Source organism: Larus michahellis, chromosome Z (assembly GCF_964199755.1).
Source record: "Larus michahellis chromosome Z, bLarMic1.1, whole genome shotgun sequence".
Lineage (NCBI taxonomy): Eukaryota > Metazoa > Chordata > Aves > Charadriiformes > Laridae > Larus > Larus michahellis.
Genome location: NC_133930.1, coordinates 40372339 through 40391678, shown reverse-complemented (window position 1 = coordinate 40391678; position 19340 = coordinate 40372339). Strand labels below are relative to the sequence as shown.

Here is a 19340-nt window from a genome sequence, read left to right as displayed (position 1 = left end):
TATTTTTTTAATACTTGAAAAAGAACAAAAAGGTCAAGGAAGGGTTACGCAGCCCTCTCAAGCAAGCCAGATCAGACTTCAGGAATAGCTTCATTTGGCTGCTGAAGGCAACAGTAGATGCTCTAGGAGAGTACTTGCTTTTTGAGGTAGTAATTCTAATAAGCAACTGCCATCAAATAATCTCAGGGGTTTCTTCTCTCTCTGCACCACAAAGCAAAGACAGACCTCTTCTGTGTGTCAGGATGGGGTTGACATGAAGAGTATACTAGATATGTCAACATGACAGGGGAGTAGACATTCTGTGGCCAGGGGAAAAAAAGCAATCAAGAACTTCAAACTCTGACCTCCTGGGTCATCTTGGTACTTCACTTCTTTGTTTGTGTCTACAACTGTAACAGCAGGAGTAGCAATGTCACCAGTTGATTTGAATGGCGTAGGCATTGCTCCCATCCTGGACATCCTGCTGGATGGATCATCTTTTGCACTAAAAGAAAAAGAAAAAAAAGTGTAGTGAAATAAGATAAGAATGCCATGTATTGTAAGAATTTCTTCGACAAGCGTTAGAAAAGTGGACTAGAAAAGACTTTCTTACTTTGGTTTCTCTTTCAGCTTTTCATTGGATGAATGTGACTCTAGATCAGAATGATGTAATCTGTCATCTTGTGGGGAGAATGACCTGTTTGACTCTATTTCAGAAATATCTGTAAAGAGAGCAGCAGATCAAGAAATGCAGTATTTGTTTAAATTATCTGCACATCTGATCACTGTGTTTACAAAGCTCTGACATACAAGATATGCTGAATCTTTAAGAATACTCCCAAGTTGGATGTGACTAGGGCTCAGAGAGTGCTGTATGCCTTTAGGGCTTCCACCTCCCTGTCCCTCCAAAAATATTTCAGAAAGGTTTCACACAAGCTTTAGGAAACATACTCACATCACACAACTACTTTGAGCATATGAAAGACCCGTTAATTAGCGTTAGCAGCCTTTTATTTGAGGTTTAGTGGAGGTTCCCAAACAAGACCACCTTCACATTAACAGCCCTCACATCAGTGCTTTCCAGTGACAAAAGAAACAGAGTAGTTCTCAGACTTGAACCGTGTCTGTCTTCACAATAAACCTACAAAAAGTTGCACCCAGTATTCTGATATCAGAGAAGCAAATATCTTGCACTAAATAAGGTAACATCCTACTCCCTTAAACATCCTGAGCCCTTCCCAAAGGAAGATCACGTTGAGAAACATAGCTCATACACTGTAAGAGATCATTTGTATGGAATAGATAGTGGAAATAGAAACCAGTTGTCCAGGGGGACTTAATTTCTTCTTGTCCTGACATTTTTTCCCTCCTGTTGAACACTGTCATGAATATTAATGCCCTCAGAAGGAGAGACCAGTCCAATCCACTTGTTTTTAAAACTGAAGTCTTTTATTAAAGCAACTGACTTGTTTGTTCTGAGAAGTAAGGTTGATTTTGCCAGATGAACATTTCTGCTTCTGTGTCTGTCCCTGCACAAAATTTAACTTTATGATTACTCCAAAATTATTCTTTCACCTAAAGGAAGTGGGCTTGATGCTATTACTTTGGTTTGGTTCTGTTTGGTTTGGGTTTTTTTTTTTATAATTTTTTCTTTAAAATAACCTAGTACCACTCTACCACAGCAAAACATTACAGGCTCCATTCTGTCCCTCCACAGAGTCCGGAATTTTTAATCCGTATTAAACCTCACCATCCATTTCTGAGTCACTGTCGTTCAGTGAAGGAATGTTGAGCAGTGTCTGTTTTCTGTCCCTGAGGACAACCAGCTGGAGCTTCCCCCGTGACTTCTCAATCAACTTCCGGGCATCAGCTAAAGACATGTTCTCTGTCACTGTACCATTAATCTGGACATAAAAAGGCAACAATAACACTATAAGTAACCAAACAAGTCCATATTGTGCTCAAGTTCAATAGTGAACTTGACTATAATATAATTTACTCCAGAGTAACCACTATAAAAAAATGCCTGCTAAACTGCTAGCAGTATAACCAGAACAGACCTTGAGAATGATATCCCCTTCGTGAAGGTTGCCATCTTTGGTTGCTAGGCCAGTACGGGTCATTTCTTTTATGAAGATCTGACTTCCAAGCCGGAGACCATATTCTAGAATCAGGGAAATAATGCACTGTATCTTAGAAGATAAGCAAGGATGCATTTTTTTAAAACTACGCGGTGTACATGCAGCACACCCCATTACACCATGAGGGGGGGAAAAAAAAAAGCAGACCTAGTAAACCCACTTAACACTAGGCTAACTCTCCTCTTTCTGTGCTGTCACGAAAGTAAGAACAAAACAGCAGTCCAAAAACAATCAAAGACGGATGATTAATGTGCACCTTCAACAATGGCAAAACAATGCCTTCATTCTGGAGGTGCTGGACTAGATTCTCCCTCTGTATCATATTTTGCATGGCATAGAAAGGCAAAGTGTCAGAAAGCGCTAACAGAGGAGCTATTTTTTTTTTTTACTAGTTGCTGCATGCCTACCCTGTCCTATCTGTACCCCAGTGTGTGTCTTGGTTCTTTCAGGCAAAGGATTTTTTTTTCCTTCCCCCTCACCCCCCTTTTTTTCCTTTGATCCAAGTTACTTGGATCAGTATATTTGCTACTTAAAAAGAAAGGCAAGACTCTTAAAACACGCACATCCTAGAACAACAGAAAAGGAAAAAAAACAGTTATCTGCTTTAAAAAAATCACCACACCTGAGTGAGTTTGCAGAGTATCCATATGAATGGCAGAAGTTACTACAAAATTAATAGCTACATATAAAACTTAATGAAGACACCTTAAATTTCTCCTTATTTGTATACCTATCTGCAATATCTTGACAAGCAGAAACATTATACACATGGGAAAAAGAGGAAGGAAGGAAAGGGATCCTTGCCAGAGTCAAAGAAAGAAGAGGTCACCTCCTGCATACAAAGCTTACATGAGCAGAAAATTCTTACAAATCACAACGGGGCAGATTAGGGAAAAAAAAACAAAAAAAACCAACAACATAAAACTACCACAAAATCCCCACAAAACAGCTGCTACATCTCCCCCAAAAAAACCCAAACAGAAAATAATGCACAACCTAATCTCAAATATGCTTTATAGTACAAGAGTTTTTACTTCACAGCACACGAAAGATCAGGTTTTTGGCTTTCATTTACATGCTCCAGTACTCAGCAAGGAAAGGCTGTTTCAGTTGTTGCTATTTCAGTATTCTTTAACTACATTACTATGCATTCAGAACCAAACAATCCTTGTAACTGATTTAATTATACTGAAGGGAAGAAGTAACTGCACTATTAAAGGCAGAGTCTACTCTTCACCCTTTGTAGCTGATCCTTTTGTAGATGTGCCAAGTGTAATGTGTATCATAATCAGATCCAGATTTCCCACCAGAACCAGAAGAATAGGGCAGAGAAAAATGGAAAACCAAAGGACACAGCAGTTTGAAAAGACTGAAACAATTGTGTTCAAAGGTAAAGTTCAAGGTGCTGGCAAAAAAAGCACCCTAAACCAGGCAGGAAGAATGAAATAACAACGTAAGCAATTAGTTAGAAAACTCAGTATGTAATCTGTAAAAGCAGAGAATATTCAGCTCGTCTCACTCCCCACTAAAATAACAGATGTATTAAAAGTCAGTTCCTCTCCTACCCTACTATACCTACCTTCATTATGTCTGCCTTTTGTTAAGAGAACACTGATCGGTCCATTCTGATCCTGCGGTCCTAGATACTCATGTTGATGGTGTATTTCAGGGGAAGGACTTCGGGAACGAAGTCTGTCCTGACTTTGACTCCTCGCTTCTCTCCCATATCTAGGATCAGGTTGAGATCCATGACTATAACTGGATGGACTGTAGTCTCCTCTGTAGTCTCGTTCATAGCCACCATCCCTGTCAATGCTCCTTCCCCTGCTACGATCTCTTCTATAATCTCGATCCAAGCTCCTGTCAACGCTCCTACCACGACTTCGATCACGGTTGTAGGCGCTTTCCCTATCACGGTCTCTGCTTCGGTTACGCCCTCTGTCGTGTTCATCTCTATAGCTCTGATCCAGGCTGTTTCCCCAGCTTTGGCTGCGCCCTCCATTACCGCTATGCCAGCTTCTCTCGCTGTAGCCACTTCGAGCACTTTTGCCGTCAAATTCTGCATGGTCATCCATTACATCTAAAGCTCTGTCCTCATAGTCAAGGGAGGGGCTTCTCCTCAGTGCCGCAGCCTGCACTTTCCTTGGTCTTTTCACCACCTGTTCAGTGGAACATGAAACAAACAAACCCGCCAATGGTCAGAATGTGAAAATCAACAGATGAATAGTCTTCACACTTTAAACAAAGGGTGGTGGTGTGGAAAGAACAATTTTATACTTACAGAACAAGCAGTTAATTAGATTACTTAGATGTTCAGAAGAAATATTTACTAATTGGGAGGATAAAGAAAAGTAAGAGAATTAAAAAAAAAAGATCAGAAACCACATTCTTTTATCTCTGCAAGAGTGTGAGTAATGAATACTTTTTTTTTCTAGATGACTTCTAAAAAATTGACAAGCCCCCAAAAGAGAGCTGTAGATGCCTCTCTCAACTAAGAAAAGCCAATTTGGACAGCAGATTCTTGGACAAGGTCTGTATAAGCAGGACATTATTTGCCTTGCCTTTTTTTTTTTTTTTCCAACTACCACACATTATTCAGTAAAATTAAAGACTAAGGACATACATTTTATTCCCAGGTTTTCAACAGGACAACTTTGTGACACTGTTGTTGTTAATATCCATTTGTTTCACCTGTAGAAACTATGTCTTTGCTTTGTTGTATTTACTTCATACATTCTATTAGGCAAAGACTTGCTTTACTTTACATATTTATAGTACACTTCAAAGAAGAAAACCAAACTGTTGACTGGTTACACAGGTACATGCCACTGTACAGTGAATACATTCGTAATTTACTTACAATGGTGGCCACTTTTCCACTTTTCCTAAGCTGTTGGACTGCAAAAGAATGTGGAACATTTTCCATTGGGGTTCCATTAACGATGATCACCCGGTCATTTTCTCTGGAAGAAAGGGGAGGGGAAGAAAAAAAAAAGAAAAGTAAAAAAGGATTGAAGAGGAGTCTTCATGAAAACACTGAAACAAAATTTCTTTTTTTTTTCAGGGGGAACCTATAGGTTTCATTCACTGTAACAGGGAGTTTTGCTTAAAAGCTATGTTTGTTATACAAACACTACAGTATCTGAACACTAGAAAAAAGCTTTCAGTATGTTTAAAAGTTAGACTTTAGGTAGCAGTGCATATCTTTGTATGTGTACTATGTCCAGCTTAAGACCTAAGCATAATGTCAAAGATGACTTTGTTTTTTAAAGAATGTTTGTGATGACCATTAAAACTTAGTTTGTTGTTTGTTTTTTTTTAGTTCTTGCAGAACTCCTAGTCTTTCTCACCTAGTGCTAGATTTTTTCCACACCAACAAAAGAATTTCAAGAGAGCTTCAAATTGCTGCAGCCATAGCAGTATTCAGACAAATCTTGACAAGTACCACTCTAGTATACTTTTCTGAAAGACTGGTATTCAGGTCCCATCTACTCTGAAGAAAAATGATTGGGAGGGGAGAGAGGGGGACAACCCAACCAAACTGTAATAGACAAAAGGTCCTCCCTGCCATAAAACACAGGCCAAAAGAGATTACAAAGTTGTCTATTCAGACCTCCTGTATGTCAAATAGACCATTAAGACTTAAGTCAGTCCATCCCAGGAGACAGTCCCATAACACATGACTAATTAAAAAACATATTAGAAAAGCATTTCAGTGCAAAAAGTGCAGGATATTAAAAAAAAAGTAATAAAAATCTACCACTCCTCATATTAGTTTATTCTGGTGACTACTCAGTTACTAACCTTACAGTCAGAGCATTAGCTCAACCAATTACTGGCTACCGTGCTGTTTTCTGGTAGATAAAAGAAATCTTTAGTAACCATTATTTTCTCTTCACTGTAATCAAGTCACATCACAATCTTCTTTTTAAATAAGAAGATTACATACTTTAAGCCTCTCTTTGTAAGGCACTTTCTCTAACTCCTGAATGATTTTTGTGCCTCTTTTCATACCCTTCCAATTCCTTTTCCTGAATGAGTATGCCAGAACAGCATGCTATATTCCAGTATCAGGTTCATCTGGGCTTTATTTGAGAGTTAAGATAGCTCTCTTCACAGTCCATACATCCAAAGTCAGTATTAAACTTAATGTCGTAACACTTACATCAACAGCTCCCATCTATTTCTGCTCACTGTATGCTAAAAAGGATTGCAGGAATGTAATTCCCCCACACTCTGAAGGTTAGGCCCATATTCTTGGTTTGTTGGGAGGAACAGCTTTGCATTCTGTTTTCTTCAGAACGTTTTTTGTCTGAATATGCTCAAATTGCTTTGTATTGCCTTGTCATCGTCAATTTACCTAGGATCTTACTGAATTTGTAGACGTGACTTAATTCCCAAATAGTAGGCGATTATGGAACAGAATGGATGACAGTGGTGCTGTCCAGGGATCACTGCTATAAAATGAAGTTTTTGTATGTTTGTGATGAGAATGGTTTGTTATCTGCTTCACAATAATCCTTTTATCCAGTCCTTCAATAATTACTCCCATGTCAGCCTTTTCATTACCTCACCAAAAATGAATGTTTGGCAAAATGGCCAGAATCTACTCTTTTGAATTACTATTACTGCACAACTTTGGCATTTTTCCAAGTTGTCTAGTCCTCTTCAGGTATTCCAGGTCAAAGGATGAAAAACTCATCAGCAGTGGGGTAGAAACTGTCTATCTTAGCCTTCAGATTTAAAATTACTTGTCCATGATAGATGTTGCCTCACCAAGGATGACGTTACCAGGAGGACTACAGAAATACTTTATTTCCTTTTTTTTTTTTCTTTCAAATATAAAATAAATACTAGCAAACACTTTTGTTTCTCCTCCTTCCCCCATTATTGCTCGTGACCCCTTAGGAGTGAAGACCCTTCTTTGGGCTGACTTAAGCCATTCTCTTGAAAACTAATGATTGATCAGTAAATGTGTTTCCTGGAGGAAGAACAGGGAGAATGATTTAAGATACTAAGTATTTCTACTGTTTCTTTAAAAGGAATGCAATCTTAAGAGAAACATACTTAACTATAAAAGCTTTTCAGCACCACTAAAATTTAATTTCTTACAAATAGCAAACACCTCCATGTGGAGTTTGTTTTGTTGATTTTTTTTTTTTATAATTAATATATAAAACAGATATGTAGGTTTTCAACAAGGCATCAGATCTTGAGTGGGTTAAATCACCAGCATTTCAACGAAGCCTATCTGAAGGTTTTACGCATTCTACAGCCATGGTCCTCAAAACATGCCAGAGAAATAAGAAATTGCTTACTGAAGTAATCCATCCGCTGGACCACCAGGGAGAACATCTGAAATTACTATCGATGTTTCACCATTTTCGAAATGAGGGTTATCTCTGCCGCCAGAAACTGCAATCCCAAATCCTCGTTTTGAATCCTTTACAACAAAAACAAATACAACAAGACTCAATTCCATCCACAGGAATTTTGATAGGGAGAAAGAAGAGTAACGTGAATATTCCTGTGATTGCACTCTATCTAGATATTATTTAAAAAGGGATCGGTTTACAAATCCGTGTAACAAGACATGTTCCCATGTTCCAAAACCTCAGTCTACAGCTTTGTGATGGTTAGTAATCAAGCAAAGGACTCGCTAACTCAAGCCTGCATTTTGCGCCACCATACCACTGGTTATTTGTACCAAATTTATTGTTAGAGAAATATATTTTGTTAGTGATGCTTGGAAAATTGAACCAGCTTTCCCAGGATCTCATCTCTATTATGACTGCTATCTAGTTTGTAATAGCTCCGTACTCCTTGATCAAACTAAACAAGACCATGGTCAATTACAAAAAGCAAGCAGAGAACTTGTGAATTCCCTATAATTATCCTCTCTCACGATCAACTATTTTAAACATGTAATTTATGTCAAACCTGTTGTCATAGAAGTATCAGATCCATAAATGCCCTAAGACAGCATTCATAAGAATCACAGAAATACTTAATAGGGTGTGAAGGAAGGATGTCTGTAACACTAGACCCGAAAACTGTTAGCATAACGAAACTACAGACAAGAATGTGTGTATAAAACCATAGATTTTGTTAAACACACAAGTTTAATTTTATCAGCTTGTGGCAGTGTTCTCTCCCCTTCCCCCCCTCCGCCCCAGCTCCTTCTCAAGCTGTGACTGGCAGTGGGAGCTGTGATGGGTTGCACCTGGACTTCAGGGGATGGCTGGCAACACAGCCAAACACTTTCTGGAATGGGGACCTAGACATTTTGTTGCTATGCAAATATGACTATAGGTCAATTGTCTTACTCTATAAATAGTGGGCAGCCCAAGAGGCCTTTGAGCTCTCCTGCACAGCAGTGGGCTGCACACCAGCATCTCCCCTTGTGGGATGCCCACTCAAGGTTACTCCTCGAGGTTTAGAGATTCCTTGCCGCAACAGTTTCTTGGTAAGTGATTAACAGCACGCTAACTTTGAAATCTTAGCTAAGGGACATAAAGGATTGATTGTGCATATATAATCCTTTAGACATAAACCATGGACCAAGTCTGGGACTAGGACTGGATCCAGCCACACCTAGACTCCTCTCCGAGAAGGAGTTTAGAAAGCAAGGGGGTCCCTTTTCTGAACTTTGTGCCTCAACTGGAAGGCCTCCCTGATAGTTCCGTCTGACCCTATCCTCTATGCAGTAAATAACCAAGTGTACCTCGCCATCGAATCTCGTAAAACACTGTCACATTTACTATCAAACCTTGTTAAATCACTGTTTTATATTAATAAATATTTCACTGCTTCTCTCTTATGAGTTAATCACTCCACCTGCGATACAGCTATTTAACATAGACCTCCTATTACTATAAAATACAAATCATGCCACATTTAAACAAAATCTTTTAACATAGTGGCAAAGCAATACACCAAATTAAAGCTGTGCTTTTCCCCTGAGCGTGTGTTCATCACATGCCAGCTCTTGTTCCACTAATGTCAATATTCAGTGGTTATTTCTTTGAAGAAGAAAAAAGCGACTTGTGACTTCAGTAGTACAAGCCTGTGTCTCTGAGGCAAAGTACTGCCCATTTACAGGATATTAAAGATCTGAAAAGTTGGAAATTACAGGAACTGAGGTCTGCTTCTGCAATGTTTCTCCTGTCTACCTCTGTAACCTGAAAAACAATCCCCTCCCAACAATTCAGCACATAAAACAGGCTATGTAGGAAAGACCACTAATTTACCTTGGGTGATCAAGTTGAGTTCACTGTAGAACATGTGAAAAAAATGTAAGCAGCGCAGTACAGGCTGCTCACAGACCCACATCGTCAGAACAGCTGGGAGGACTACCATCACTGCCACTAAAGCACACATTCTGTACCATGATGTGAAAGCCTAGCCATGAGAGAACTCAGAAGGAAGTGGTCTGCTTTCTTTAATTCAAGAGGACTCTACATAATGATATAATTCCTCTTTTCTTAGGAGAATTTTTTTAAAGTGACATCTATAGTCCATGTATTTTAGAAATTTTGATGACACTAATTTTCCACTAGATTCTACATTGGTAGATTCTAAAGTATTAAAAAAAAATAAATCAGTGGAGTCATGTTCAGTGATTACTATAAAGCTTGGACATTAACCACAACTGCTTGATAGAACCATCTGCTTTGTTTTTAATTTAGCTATGTGGCTGGCACGTGGTATATTATACCATCATTACAAAGACCAAACATTAGCAAATGTAGCACTGAAATTGTTAATTTAATTTACTCTTATCATTAAAGAGTCACGCTATTGTATAAGCAACAGCAATTAAGCTTTAAAATGAAAAACATCCAATTTGGACAACAAATTAATCCTATTCTAGACTCAGATATGCTAATAACATCTGTCATAAAACATATTTAGACTAAAACAGTGCTTGAATATTTGAAAACTAAAAATATAACAGGCGCTCACTCACCTTTTGTAAGGTCACAGTGTACTGTTCCCATATCAGCTCTTCCATGCCTGGGGCCTGTTGCACACAGAAACCAATTAGTAAGAAACAAAGCATGCAACTATCTAAATTAAAATGTGAAATACCCCATTAAAACACAGCTATAAACATTATATGCATATTCTAATAATGTGGTAGAGTTACTATGAAATGTATGTATTTCAATTAATGATGAATTTTCTTTAAAAAGGCAAAAAATATCAGTAGGTCTGTGGTGGTAGAATCCCTTCACATTTCACTAATTTAACAGCTCATTCTGATTTTCTGGAGAAATCTCATTCAGCAAAAGCATTTAATTCAGATCACACTAGCATTATATAGCCCCGATTCAAATAACAAAATACTTAAGGAAGACTTCTCCATTACAGTATGCAATAAGATTAGCAGTTGAAACTGAGGTTTTCAAAATGAACTAGCCTTCAGATCTTTTGCTTCTTGTTCATGTGGATTTAATAAAACGTTTCATCCACTATGAGTTATGTAACTGAGTATTTAGGTTCCCCTCAAGAAATTAAATTTTACAGGAAAACACAGTGGATCACCATATAGCACTGGTATATCCATTTCTGTGACACTTCTCAGAAATATTTTTTTTCACATTTCCAGTTAAAACTGATCCTGAACTGATCAGTTTATCTTACATGATATAACCTGAAATCTTTCCAACATCACAGCTTAAAATATAATACAGAATAATCGCCCAGCTGTAATGCATCATATAGTACACAGCCAGACCCTTCAGTGCCTGACCTGTAAAACGAGGAGAAAAATTAGTCACAATATTTGATATACTGCAAACATTCCAAAAGGCAAAGCACCCACTGCAGAAGAAAAATCCACGCATTGCGTGAGTACATGCACACACATACTCAAGCCATAGGTTTATTTGGTTTTACTGCTAAAAGTGGCCTTCTGTCTCAGGAAGCTAAGAGTTTGCTCAGAAAACTGAAGTTCAGACAGAAGCTCAGTTTTGACTTAATGGTCTTTTTAAGGCATGAAAGGGATTACTGGCAACTAAACTCCAAAACAATAGACAGAGAAGTGGCACAAGAAGGGTATGCCTGTACTTTAAAGCATCCCCATATTTCCAGAGTAAAAGTCTTCTGGCAGTACACAACTGTTTAGCAAGCTATGGATGCTGTTTCTTGAACACGAAGAACCCCATGACACGTTCTTCTAGTGGATTCTGAGCACCCCAAAAAGGAACTAGCTTTACATTTTCCATTGCACATTCAATGTAGTGAAAAACAAACTCCAAATGTAAGTCCTGCTCAGAGTTTCTCAGGGAATACGCAAAACATTCACCTTCTTACCACGAATTTTACAACACTGATCAGTGTAACATTTCCACTGTTCTCCCAGAAAGTTAACATTTTCCAGAACCTTTTGAGTCTGATTAAAAATTTCATTTAAAATAGTTGGAGGAGAGGATGACTTACATAAAAGTAATGCAACTTACATTAAAAACAATGCAAAAATAATGCAAAGGTCAGACAAGAACGAGTGGCATTTTTAACAGTAATAAAACATATATGTCTTGGGTCAGTGAATTACTCTGCTGAAGCACACGGTGAAATTATTTGTTATTCCCATGTCTGACATGGGTTATTCCCATTAGCTGACATATCTAAACCTTCAACTAGCTGACACACAACTTTCTCACTACGTACATTCCCTTACACACAGAACCTTCCACAAGTAAAAAAGACTTCCTTAACTAAGCGCTTTTTCTAAGCTGCTGTGATGCTGTGGAAAATGGAAGTGACTAGGCCTGCTTGTCTGGCACGTATGAAAGCGTATAAACAGTTTACCTTCTACTGACCCTTGGCTACATCTTCTTGTCCTGCCTTTTTTTTTTTTTTTTAAAAAAAGTTCTGCAGAAAACTGGTGTATGCTAAAGAAGGGCCTCAATGTCATTTAAATTCCAGCTGACTTAAATGAAGAAAGTTTATAAATGAGACAGTATCCAATGATGGGTAAAATCTGAAGGACAAGCAGGTGGGTTCAAATTTTGTAGAAGCAGGGGAGATGGAAAATCCTGTCCATCATTCTCACTGTATTAAAGCCTCAACAACTTACACGTGTAACAAGAACTTCACTTAAATTCAGTTTGCACTGTATGCAGTTCTTACCAACACTACCTCCCAGCCCAGGCAAAACAGCAAGGCAGGCAGGATGCAATCAACGGGAGCTTACTACCCATGGGGACAAAGAGCAGCATATCTGCCTTACTCTTCCAGAAACTGTAACACCATGTCTTTCAATACACAATCTACTAAAAGGAGGACTGAGAAATGACTGCTTATTCAGTAAAACACTGCAGAAAAAGGCTGAGGAAAGCACAGTGAGGATACTGGATTTATGGGTACGAAATGGGTAAGCTTACAGGAATTTCCTTCCAGAAAACTAGGCCTCCCGCAAGCAGTGGCACAAGTAAAACCTTGTGCACAATTGGCGAGATACATTGAGTAGTAAATCAAAGCATTGCAAACTAACAGGGTTAAATTTATTTTGCTCCGACAAGTGAGTCTCATTTGTATCTGATGACAAAAACAAGTAATAAGAATGGAAGAGAAACTACTGCCTACAGACACTACCAATTAAGGTTTTGCAAGATGTTGAGCCTATAGCATCACCTCACCTGCACCTAGAAAAAATTCCTCATAGTATCAGTGACTGTCTCAGGTACTTTCTGTGTAAATTTGGTTTTTTTTTTTTAGCTTGAAACTGTTACCGAATATTAAACAAAAGCTAATGAAGTAATTTATTTTTAAATTTGTAAGTATTTGTTAAAGTAATACATTTTTAGAAACCACTCCTTGGGAAACTGTCTCCCATTTGCTGTATGCTATTTTAGCAAAGGAAAATACACTATGTCCTTGCAAAGCTGATTTTGTGCAACCTAATTACTAAGACAACAGGACTGGTTCTGCCATACTGATAAAGCTATGCAGGCTCTGTAACACAGTTCAGAGAACTGAATGGTCACCTTGGAAGCCCATAAGGCACAAAACACATCTGTACTCCCTCAAATCTCTAAGCAATAATCTCTTTAACATTATAAAACGTACTGCTGCTTCCCATCGCCACGATGCTAACCCATACTGACAGATTACTGGAGATGATTGAGAGGGAGGAAGAGACTAAAAATGTTATAAATCATCAGTTGAGGACTTGATCAAAACTAAGACTGAAGTCTCCACCACAGTCGCAAAATTCCTATATTCCACATTTAATAATATGACTCTCCTCTGAACGCATCAAGTGATAGATTACAAAAAGCCTCCATCACCTTGCCAATTACTTTATACTTCATCTGTAAGGAAACACAAAGGGATCCTGAGCAGCCTGTGCATCCTTTATAGGATCGCATTTCACCGCAAGATCGCACACCAAAACACAGAAGAAAAGTAGCCAAAATGGTTAAAAACCCCACCCCCAGTTACTAATAGTAACTGTTTTGCAAGTCTATGCAGGTTTCACACACCAGGCTACCTGCTGCAGTAAATGCAAATTACTGTAATTAGCTAGTCTGAATTCATTAGTGACTAAAGTCAGTCCATTTCTAATTAGAAAACTGTAGTCAGGATTTGCTTAAATCTGCCTAATGCTCACATACCAAAATGACAGGTGCTTTCTACATACCCAAAATAGACTGCTTAACAGAATCTTTGGCAGGAAACTAGTCAAAGTGCTAAAATCGTCTGCGTGCTACAAACAGGCAGCTGTTGCAACTCTCACTGACAGTCATCAGAGATTTATGCAATTACTTGCTCCTGAGAGATCACCAAAGACAACTTCATTCACGCTGAAAGAAGAACAAAACCAGAAGACCTGCCACAACAGTTATCTGGCTATAAAAGTGAGTTGGAGAGGGGAGGGATATGCGAGAGGAGGGGGGGAAGAAAAGACTCGGAGCAAGATGCAACAAAAAGCAACTCACGTGCCCTTTCAAAATCCCCAGCTTTTTGACTGCATGTGACCACATCCTCTGCAGAGCTTGAGCTGTCTTCATTGTTGCCGGATATAATCTGTGAGGGGATGCCGTACATCCCCGTCTTTTCATCTGTTTCCACCACTCAACGGGGTTATGTAATTCTAATACAATAGTGGCCTACATACTCACACAAATCCTGCCCCCAGTTTCACACAGAAACACATCAAAACCACAGCAGGGAAGTCTACCAGGAGTTTAACTAACTCTCACTTTAAGAGACCCCAGGAAAAAAGCAGTACTGTAGTCTTAGTTTTTTGGTTTTTTGGTTTGTTTGGTTTTTTAAATTGTCAGATCAATATGTAGCAAGTTATTCTTTCAAGCACACAAGGGTTCACCCCACCAGGAACCTCCTTGAAACTTTAAAGAAAAAAAGGCTTAAGAAACACAGTGCAGGTTATTTGAAAATTCATATTCTTACTGTAATATTTTATAGTAAAAATTACCACCCGACTCCATTATCTTGAGGAATGTTGTGGTTTAGCAGCCTCTATCAATCTTAACGATTTAATTGCTGAAGTCCTTATGCAGAAATAACTGCATACACATGAGTAATACCTTCAACTGTACATACAACATTACATATAAACACTTGCAGGCACATGGACTTGGCTGCAACAAGCAAAAAGGGAAAGAGAAACAAAATTATAATAGCCACAAATAACACATACTGCCCCTGCCCTCAAACGTCTAGCAAGATACTTTGTAAGAATGATAAGCTAATCATACCGCCAAACAGATGACTTCATTGGAAAATAGGTCAAGCTATCAGTTCCATCTATGCCGCATGAATGCCGTGAAATTTAAGCCTTAAGCGAACTTTCCCCCCAGACTTTATGTAAGTTTCACAGGCAGTGAACAGAGAGGAACACGTCAAGTTCAGTACACAATGCTAACCAAACCCTCCCCATCTGCAGATTGCATTTTTCATTAGTGGAACGATTTTAACTGCTGAAGAGTAAGAATTCGGACAGCAGTGGAAAATGTGGAGGTTTTGGCAGGGGGTTGGGTTGTTGGTTTTTGTTTGTTTGGTTTTTTTATGTTTTTCCATTTAAAATGAAGACTGAATTCAACATGCTGCGTTTGGATGGTGACTCCATCCCTGCACTAGCCAGCAGAGCCAGGATGAACACAGGCTTGCACCTTCAGGGCTGAGCTGCCGAGGGCGACCACCGTTCAGCCTGCACCAAGGGGGTCCGGGAGAAGCGCACTGACACCAGCCTCTGGCTGGGGCTTCCCACTTCCACAGCATGAGTGTGGATGGAATTACTTTAAGACTGTCGTTAGAGTTTGGTCAAAATAGTTTAGAATCTCCATCAACGTTTCTAAAGAAAAAACTCATTCCTCTGAACAGACTCCCATTCACAGCTTCCAAAATCACGTTTTAAGTTTATCTATGTATTTTTACAAAAACAGCAGGAAGCAGAAACAAATGTAAAGATGTATTTGAAACCTCTCTGTCCCTGTCTTAGCTCTGCTCCTCCTTGCTTCAAACAAAGCTTCAACAGCACTCCAAATAGAGAAATATCAGCAAAAAAAGACTGTGATGACATGGAGAACAAAAATGTTGAAACGTTGTCCATGACATCTAGTGGTTATAACAGCAAAGACTCTTCTTCCTTGGCTTTGGACTGTCTTTCCTCTAAAGGCAAATGAGAGACAGGTGGATTGACTCCAACAAAATTTAAAAGGAACCTGAAAAGAAATTTAAAAAAAATAATCAGGAAGTCCAGAAACATTACTGCAAATTGTCTTGCATAGTCAGAACAGGAGCTGTGATGAGACTGATGAGTTAACAGAAAGATGAAGGCTTTTGCATTTGGATATTTCATTTTGGAGGAAAACAGCTTCTCCAGAGTAGGAATTCCTCTATTTAATTTTTTTAAGAGAGACGGAAAGAAAATATTTTTAATTTTTTTTTTTAAACTATGAAAGAAGCACTGTCCCAGATACTGTCTTTTGACCTTACCTGCACGCCTCTTTACAAAGAGTAAAGGAAACTAAAGCCTAACTTCACCCGCAGCACAAGAGGACAGATGCAAGTACAAGCCTTTCACATTTCACACCTAGTTGACATCTATTATCTACAGACATGTTAAATGGAAACCCTTTTTTGAAAGCAACTTCAACTCCAATGAGAAACACACACATTGGTTCTTTGGGTGAGTCTACCCAGGCAACAAAATGTTGTGAATCATGTGAATCAATGTGAATCATTGAAAACTAAGCATAATGATCTGTTCTATAAACTGTGACTGTGAAAAGAAAAGCAGAGCTCACACAAAACTCAAGGGAGTGACCTCAGAATGTCACAACAAAGCCTTACAGCAGAAGGCAGCATCCCTCCACTCACCCAGGGGAAGAAAGAGCTTCTTTATCCTGGCACAATCTCCCCAACAGAAAAGCTAGCTAGAAGTACTGTCTGTTTTCATCTCTTCCTCTCTAGACAGTGAAGAAAAAAGGGTGTTTCCTGACACATAATCTAGACAAGGCTGTGTAAGTAAGCAGAAGGTAAACCTGAAATGGTCTTGTTGGCTCTGTTATGGAAGTGATGCATGCAAAAAAAGAGGTCCTTCCCCATCCCTATTCCCTTCATCTGCTACTATGGACTTAAGGATAAAAACCTTGAAAGCTGAGTCCTTGTTTTCCCTAAAGACAGACTCCTCTACTGAAAAGGATGAAAAACTTCAAGTTTAATGGAAAGTCACCCACCTGTAAAGGATGGGGACAGAGGCTCTTCTAGCCACTGATAGAAGCAGTCAAGTGGAGGGACTCCAGAGCTGCATCAAGATGTCGGCAGCATACCTGCTCTCAAAGGTCAGGTATATTCTCAGAGGATTCAGAAACTGCCCTCACTGTCACCAGCCTGCATAAAGGCAATTATGACAGACAAAACTGGGTTGAAATGAGAAGCAACCTGTACATCAGCACATGGTGCTAAGGTCCACACCTCCCTCTTCTTCAGCTGCAGGCTGTAGCCTACTAGGCTAGTACAGATGACTATTAAAAGATGATCATGTAACACATGCTGCATATCCAGAGCCTGTCAAGTATTCTTAATTAACATAGTGAAAAATGAAGAGGTACAGGACCTTTACCAGGCTTTTCCCCTGCAGTAAGGAAGGATGCTCAAGCCGCTTTGAAGTAGGACGGCTCTAACTAAAGTGTTTTCATGAAATATCTGCACGTGGTATGGCAGATATTTACTAGGATCTAGGAAGATAAGAAAAACTATTTACCCATGGATCTTTTACAATACAGCCAACATCTCACAAAAAAAGGAGATGTCTTGTTTTCTACCAATGAATGCTCTAATTCAGAGAAGCATTTCCTACTTTGTGTGTAGGCTCCTGCACCAACACAGCGACACCCAGAGGAGCAACAGATCATCCTGAAGAAACAAGATCTCTGAATGGTGAATGGCTTAGATTAAAGGAAGAGAAGAAGTGAGATAAAAAATGGTTTGCAAAAGATATCCACTAGGAGTAACATGCAGTTGCTCTTCAACAAGGCAGAAACTCCCTTTTATTTTTTTCCCCCTCCCTTTTCCCCTCCTGGGGTACCAAAGGCAAAACACACATAAGGGACAACTCCATGTTAAGAGATCATAAATTCTACTTTCACATTTGATTAAAATCAAGATGGTTATATTATCAGGATGCAGGAAGTTTGGGGAAAAAAAAACACCACCTCACACACTGTACAAGTAAGTATACTTCTGCACTGAAATGGCAAGTTTTAAAGGAAAAAAAATTCAAGTAGAAATGAGCTGTGTGGACAGCCCTTTCTTCCCCTTCCCTCTAAGGAAGAATTATCAGTTGGATATAGCCTTTGCTTCCTCCCAGATTACTTGATAAGAACAAATAACTTCCTAAAAGAGCAAAGGTTTTAGGTTTTTTTTTGTAACAAGCATATTCATCATGTATTTATCAGACTTTGTGCAAGAAATATTTTTTCCAAAATGCATTTAGAAGGAGTAGTCTCAAGACAAGTGTTGTCTAAAAAGACTTGTTTAAAGAAAATACAAACTGAGCATAAAGTTTCTAATAATTGGTTCTTCATAGATTTGGTAAGTTGAATGTCATGACAGAAACACAAACTGAACTGTTTTTAATGCCAAAGAAGTGACAATGTCAAAAACTTTTCTTAATCATATTTCACTTAAAATTTACATTTGTCAGTTGCTGTAGTTTGTAAATTCTATCTACAACAGCACTGTCAAAAGCTACAGAAGTACAATATGCCTGTTCCAGGCATTTAATGGCCAATCTTTACTTCTTAAATTGCATGAGAACTTTTAAAACGATCCAAAGAGAACTGTTTACTAGACAATAATCTAAGGGCGTTTTTTTGTTTTAGTTCTCTCAGGAACAGTTTGAATCCAGCATGGCAACAGTGTCCACAGTCATTACTTGACACAGTGCTCAGCACTATTTCACTACAAATTTTGCTTCCAGTTAGCAAAACTACTCCTCCTTAAAAAATACGCAGTGCCAAAACTGTCAGCAGCAGAGCCAGGAGCATACTTCAGGCTTCTTGACTTCAAGTCAAGTAGCCTATCCACTGAAACGTGTTATGCAAGGAAGCAAACACAGATTTGCTCCATTTCTGTCTAACAGAAGTCTCCCTCCCAGAACAGCACCTGTAATGGCAAAAAACAGGGGTCAACCTTCTCCATTGTGGGAGTTTTAGACAGATAAACAGATGGAGAAAAATTCCAGGGTGGCAGAACTTGCATTCATTTCTACCTCTCATTGGACTGTGGCACTCCAAATGCATTCCAGGCTGCAAACTGAACTAGAACCCAGTCCTGTGCAGAACTGAGGAGGTGAAGGGCAACAGCGCCGTTCACCAGACTACTGAGAAGATTAGTTGACAAACACATCTAGGTCTCACTTGCATTGTAGCCTTGTTACTAACATTCGCAGCATAACACTCCAGATTTTCCAGTGCACAGAAATTGTTTAAAAAACAAGCTAAAGAAGATAGGAACAAAGTTGCATACACACAGAAGATCTCCGCTGCTCTGGAGCTTTGAGAAATTGTGTGCTTTTTAATTCAAAATATATCACTTAATCCAGCTTACAGCATTTGTCAATGACAAGTGATGATTACACATAATGAAGGTTATCACACAATCTGCCCATAGTAGCAGTCCCTGCACTAACATCCTTCGAACGGTTCTCAGTGATGAAAGAGCATCCCCAGTCGAAATAACTTT

The 19340-nt window shown here is 38.9% G+C and overlaps 1 protein-coding gene across 10 annotated transcripts in view; it reads right to left on the bottom strand.

The window, feature by feature from the left end:
* TJP2 (tight junction protein 2) overlaps nt 1-19340 on the bottom strand; it is a 68839-nt gene that overhangs the window by 15615 nt on the left and 33884 nt on the right. For 8 of the 10 annotated variants that reach the window (XM_074570941.1, XM_074570944.1, XM_074570943.1 and 5 more), the window contains 8 exons: nt 10090-10143; nt 7439-7563; nt 4981-5083; nt 3700-4279; nt 2040-2143; nt 1730-1883; nt 593-701; nt 345-484 (listed from right to left, as the gene is read on the bottom strand). In XM_074570941.1, coding sequence (XP_074427042.1) covers nt 345-484; nt 593-701; nt 1730-1883; nt 2040-2143; nt 3700-4279; nt 4981-5083; nt 7439-7563; nt 10090-10134 — 1360 coding nt within the window. In that variant the 5' untranslated portion in view covers nt 10135-10143. Of the gene's footprint in view, nt 1-344; nt 485-592; nt 702-1729; nt 1884-2039; nt 2144-3699; nt 4280-4401; nt 4450-4980; nt 5084-7438; nt 7564-10089; nt 10144-14068; nt 14156-19340 lie in introns of those variants that run through there. The other 2 variants (XM_074570939.1, XM_074570949.1) reach the window with 2 other exon arrangements.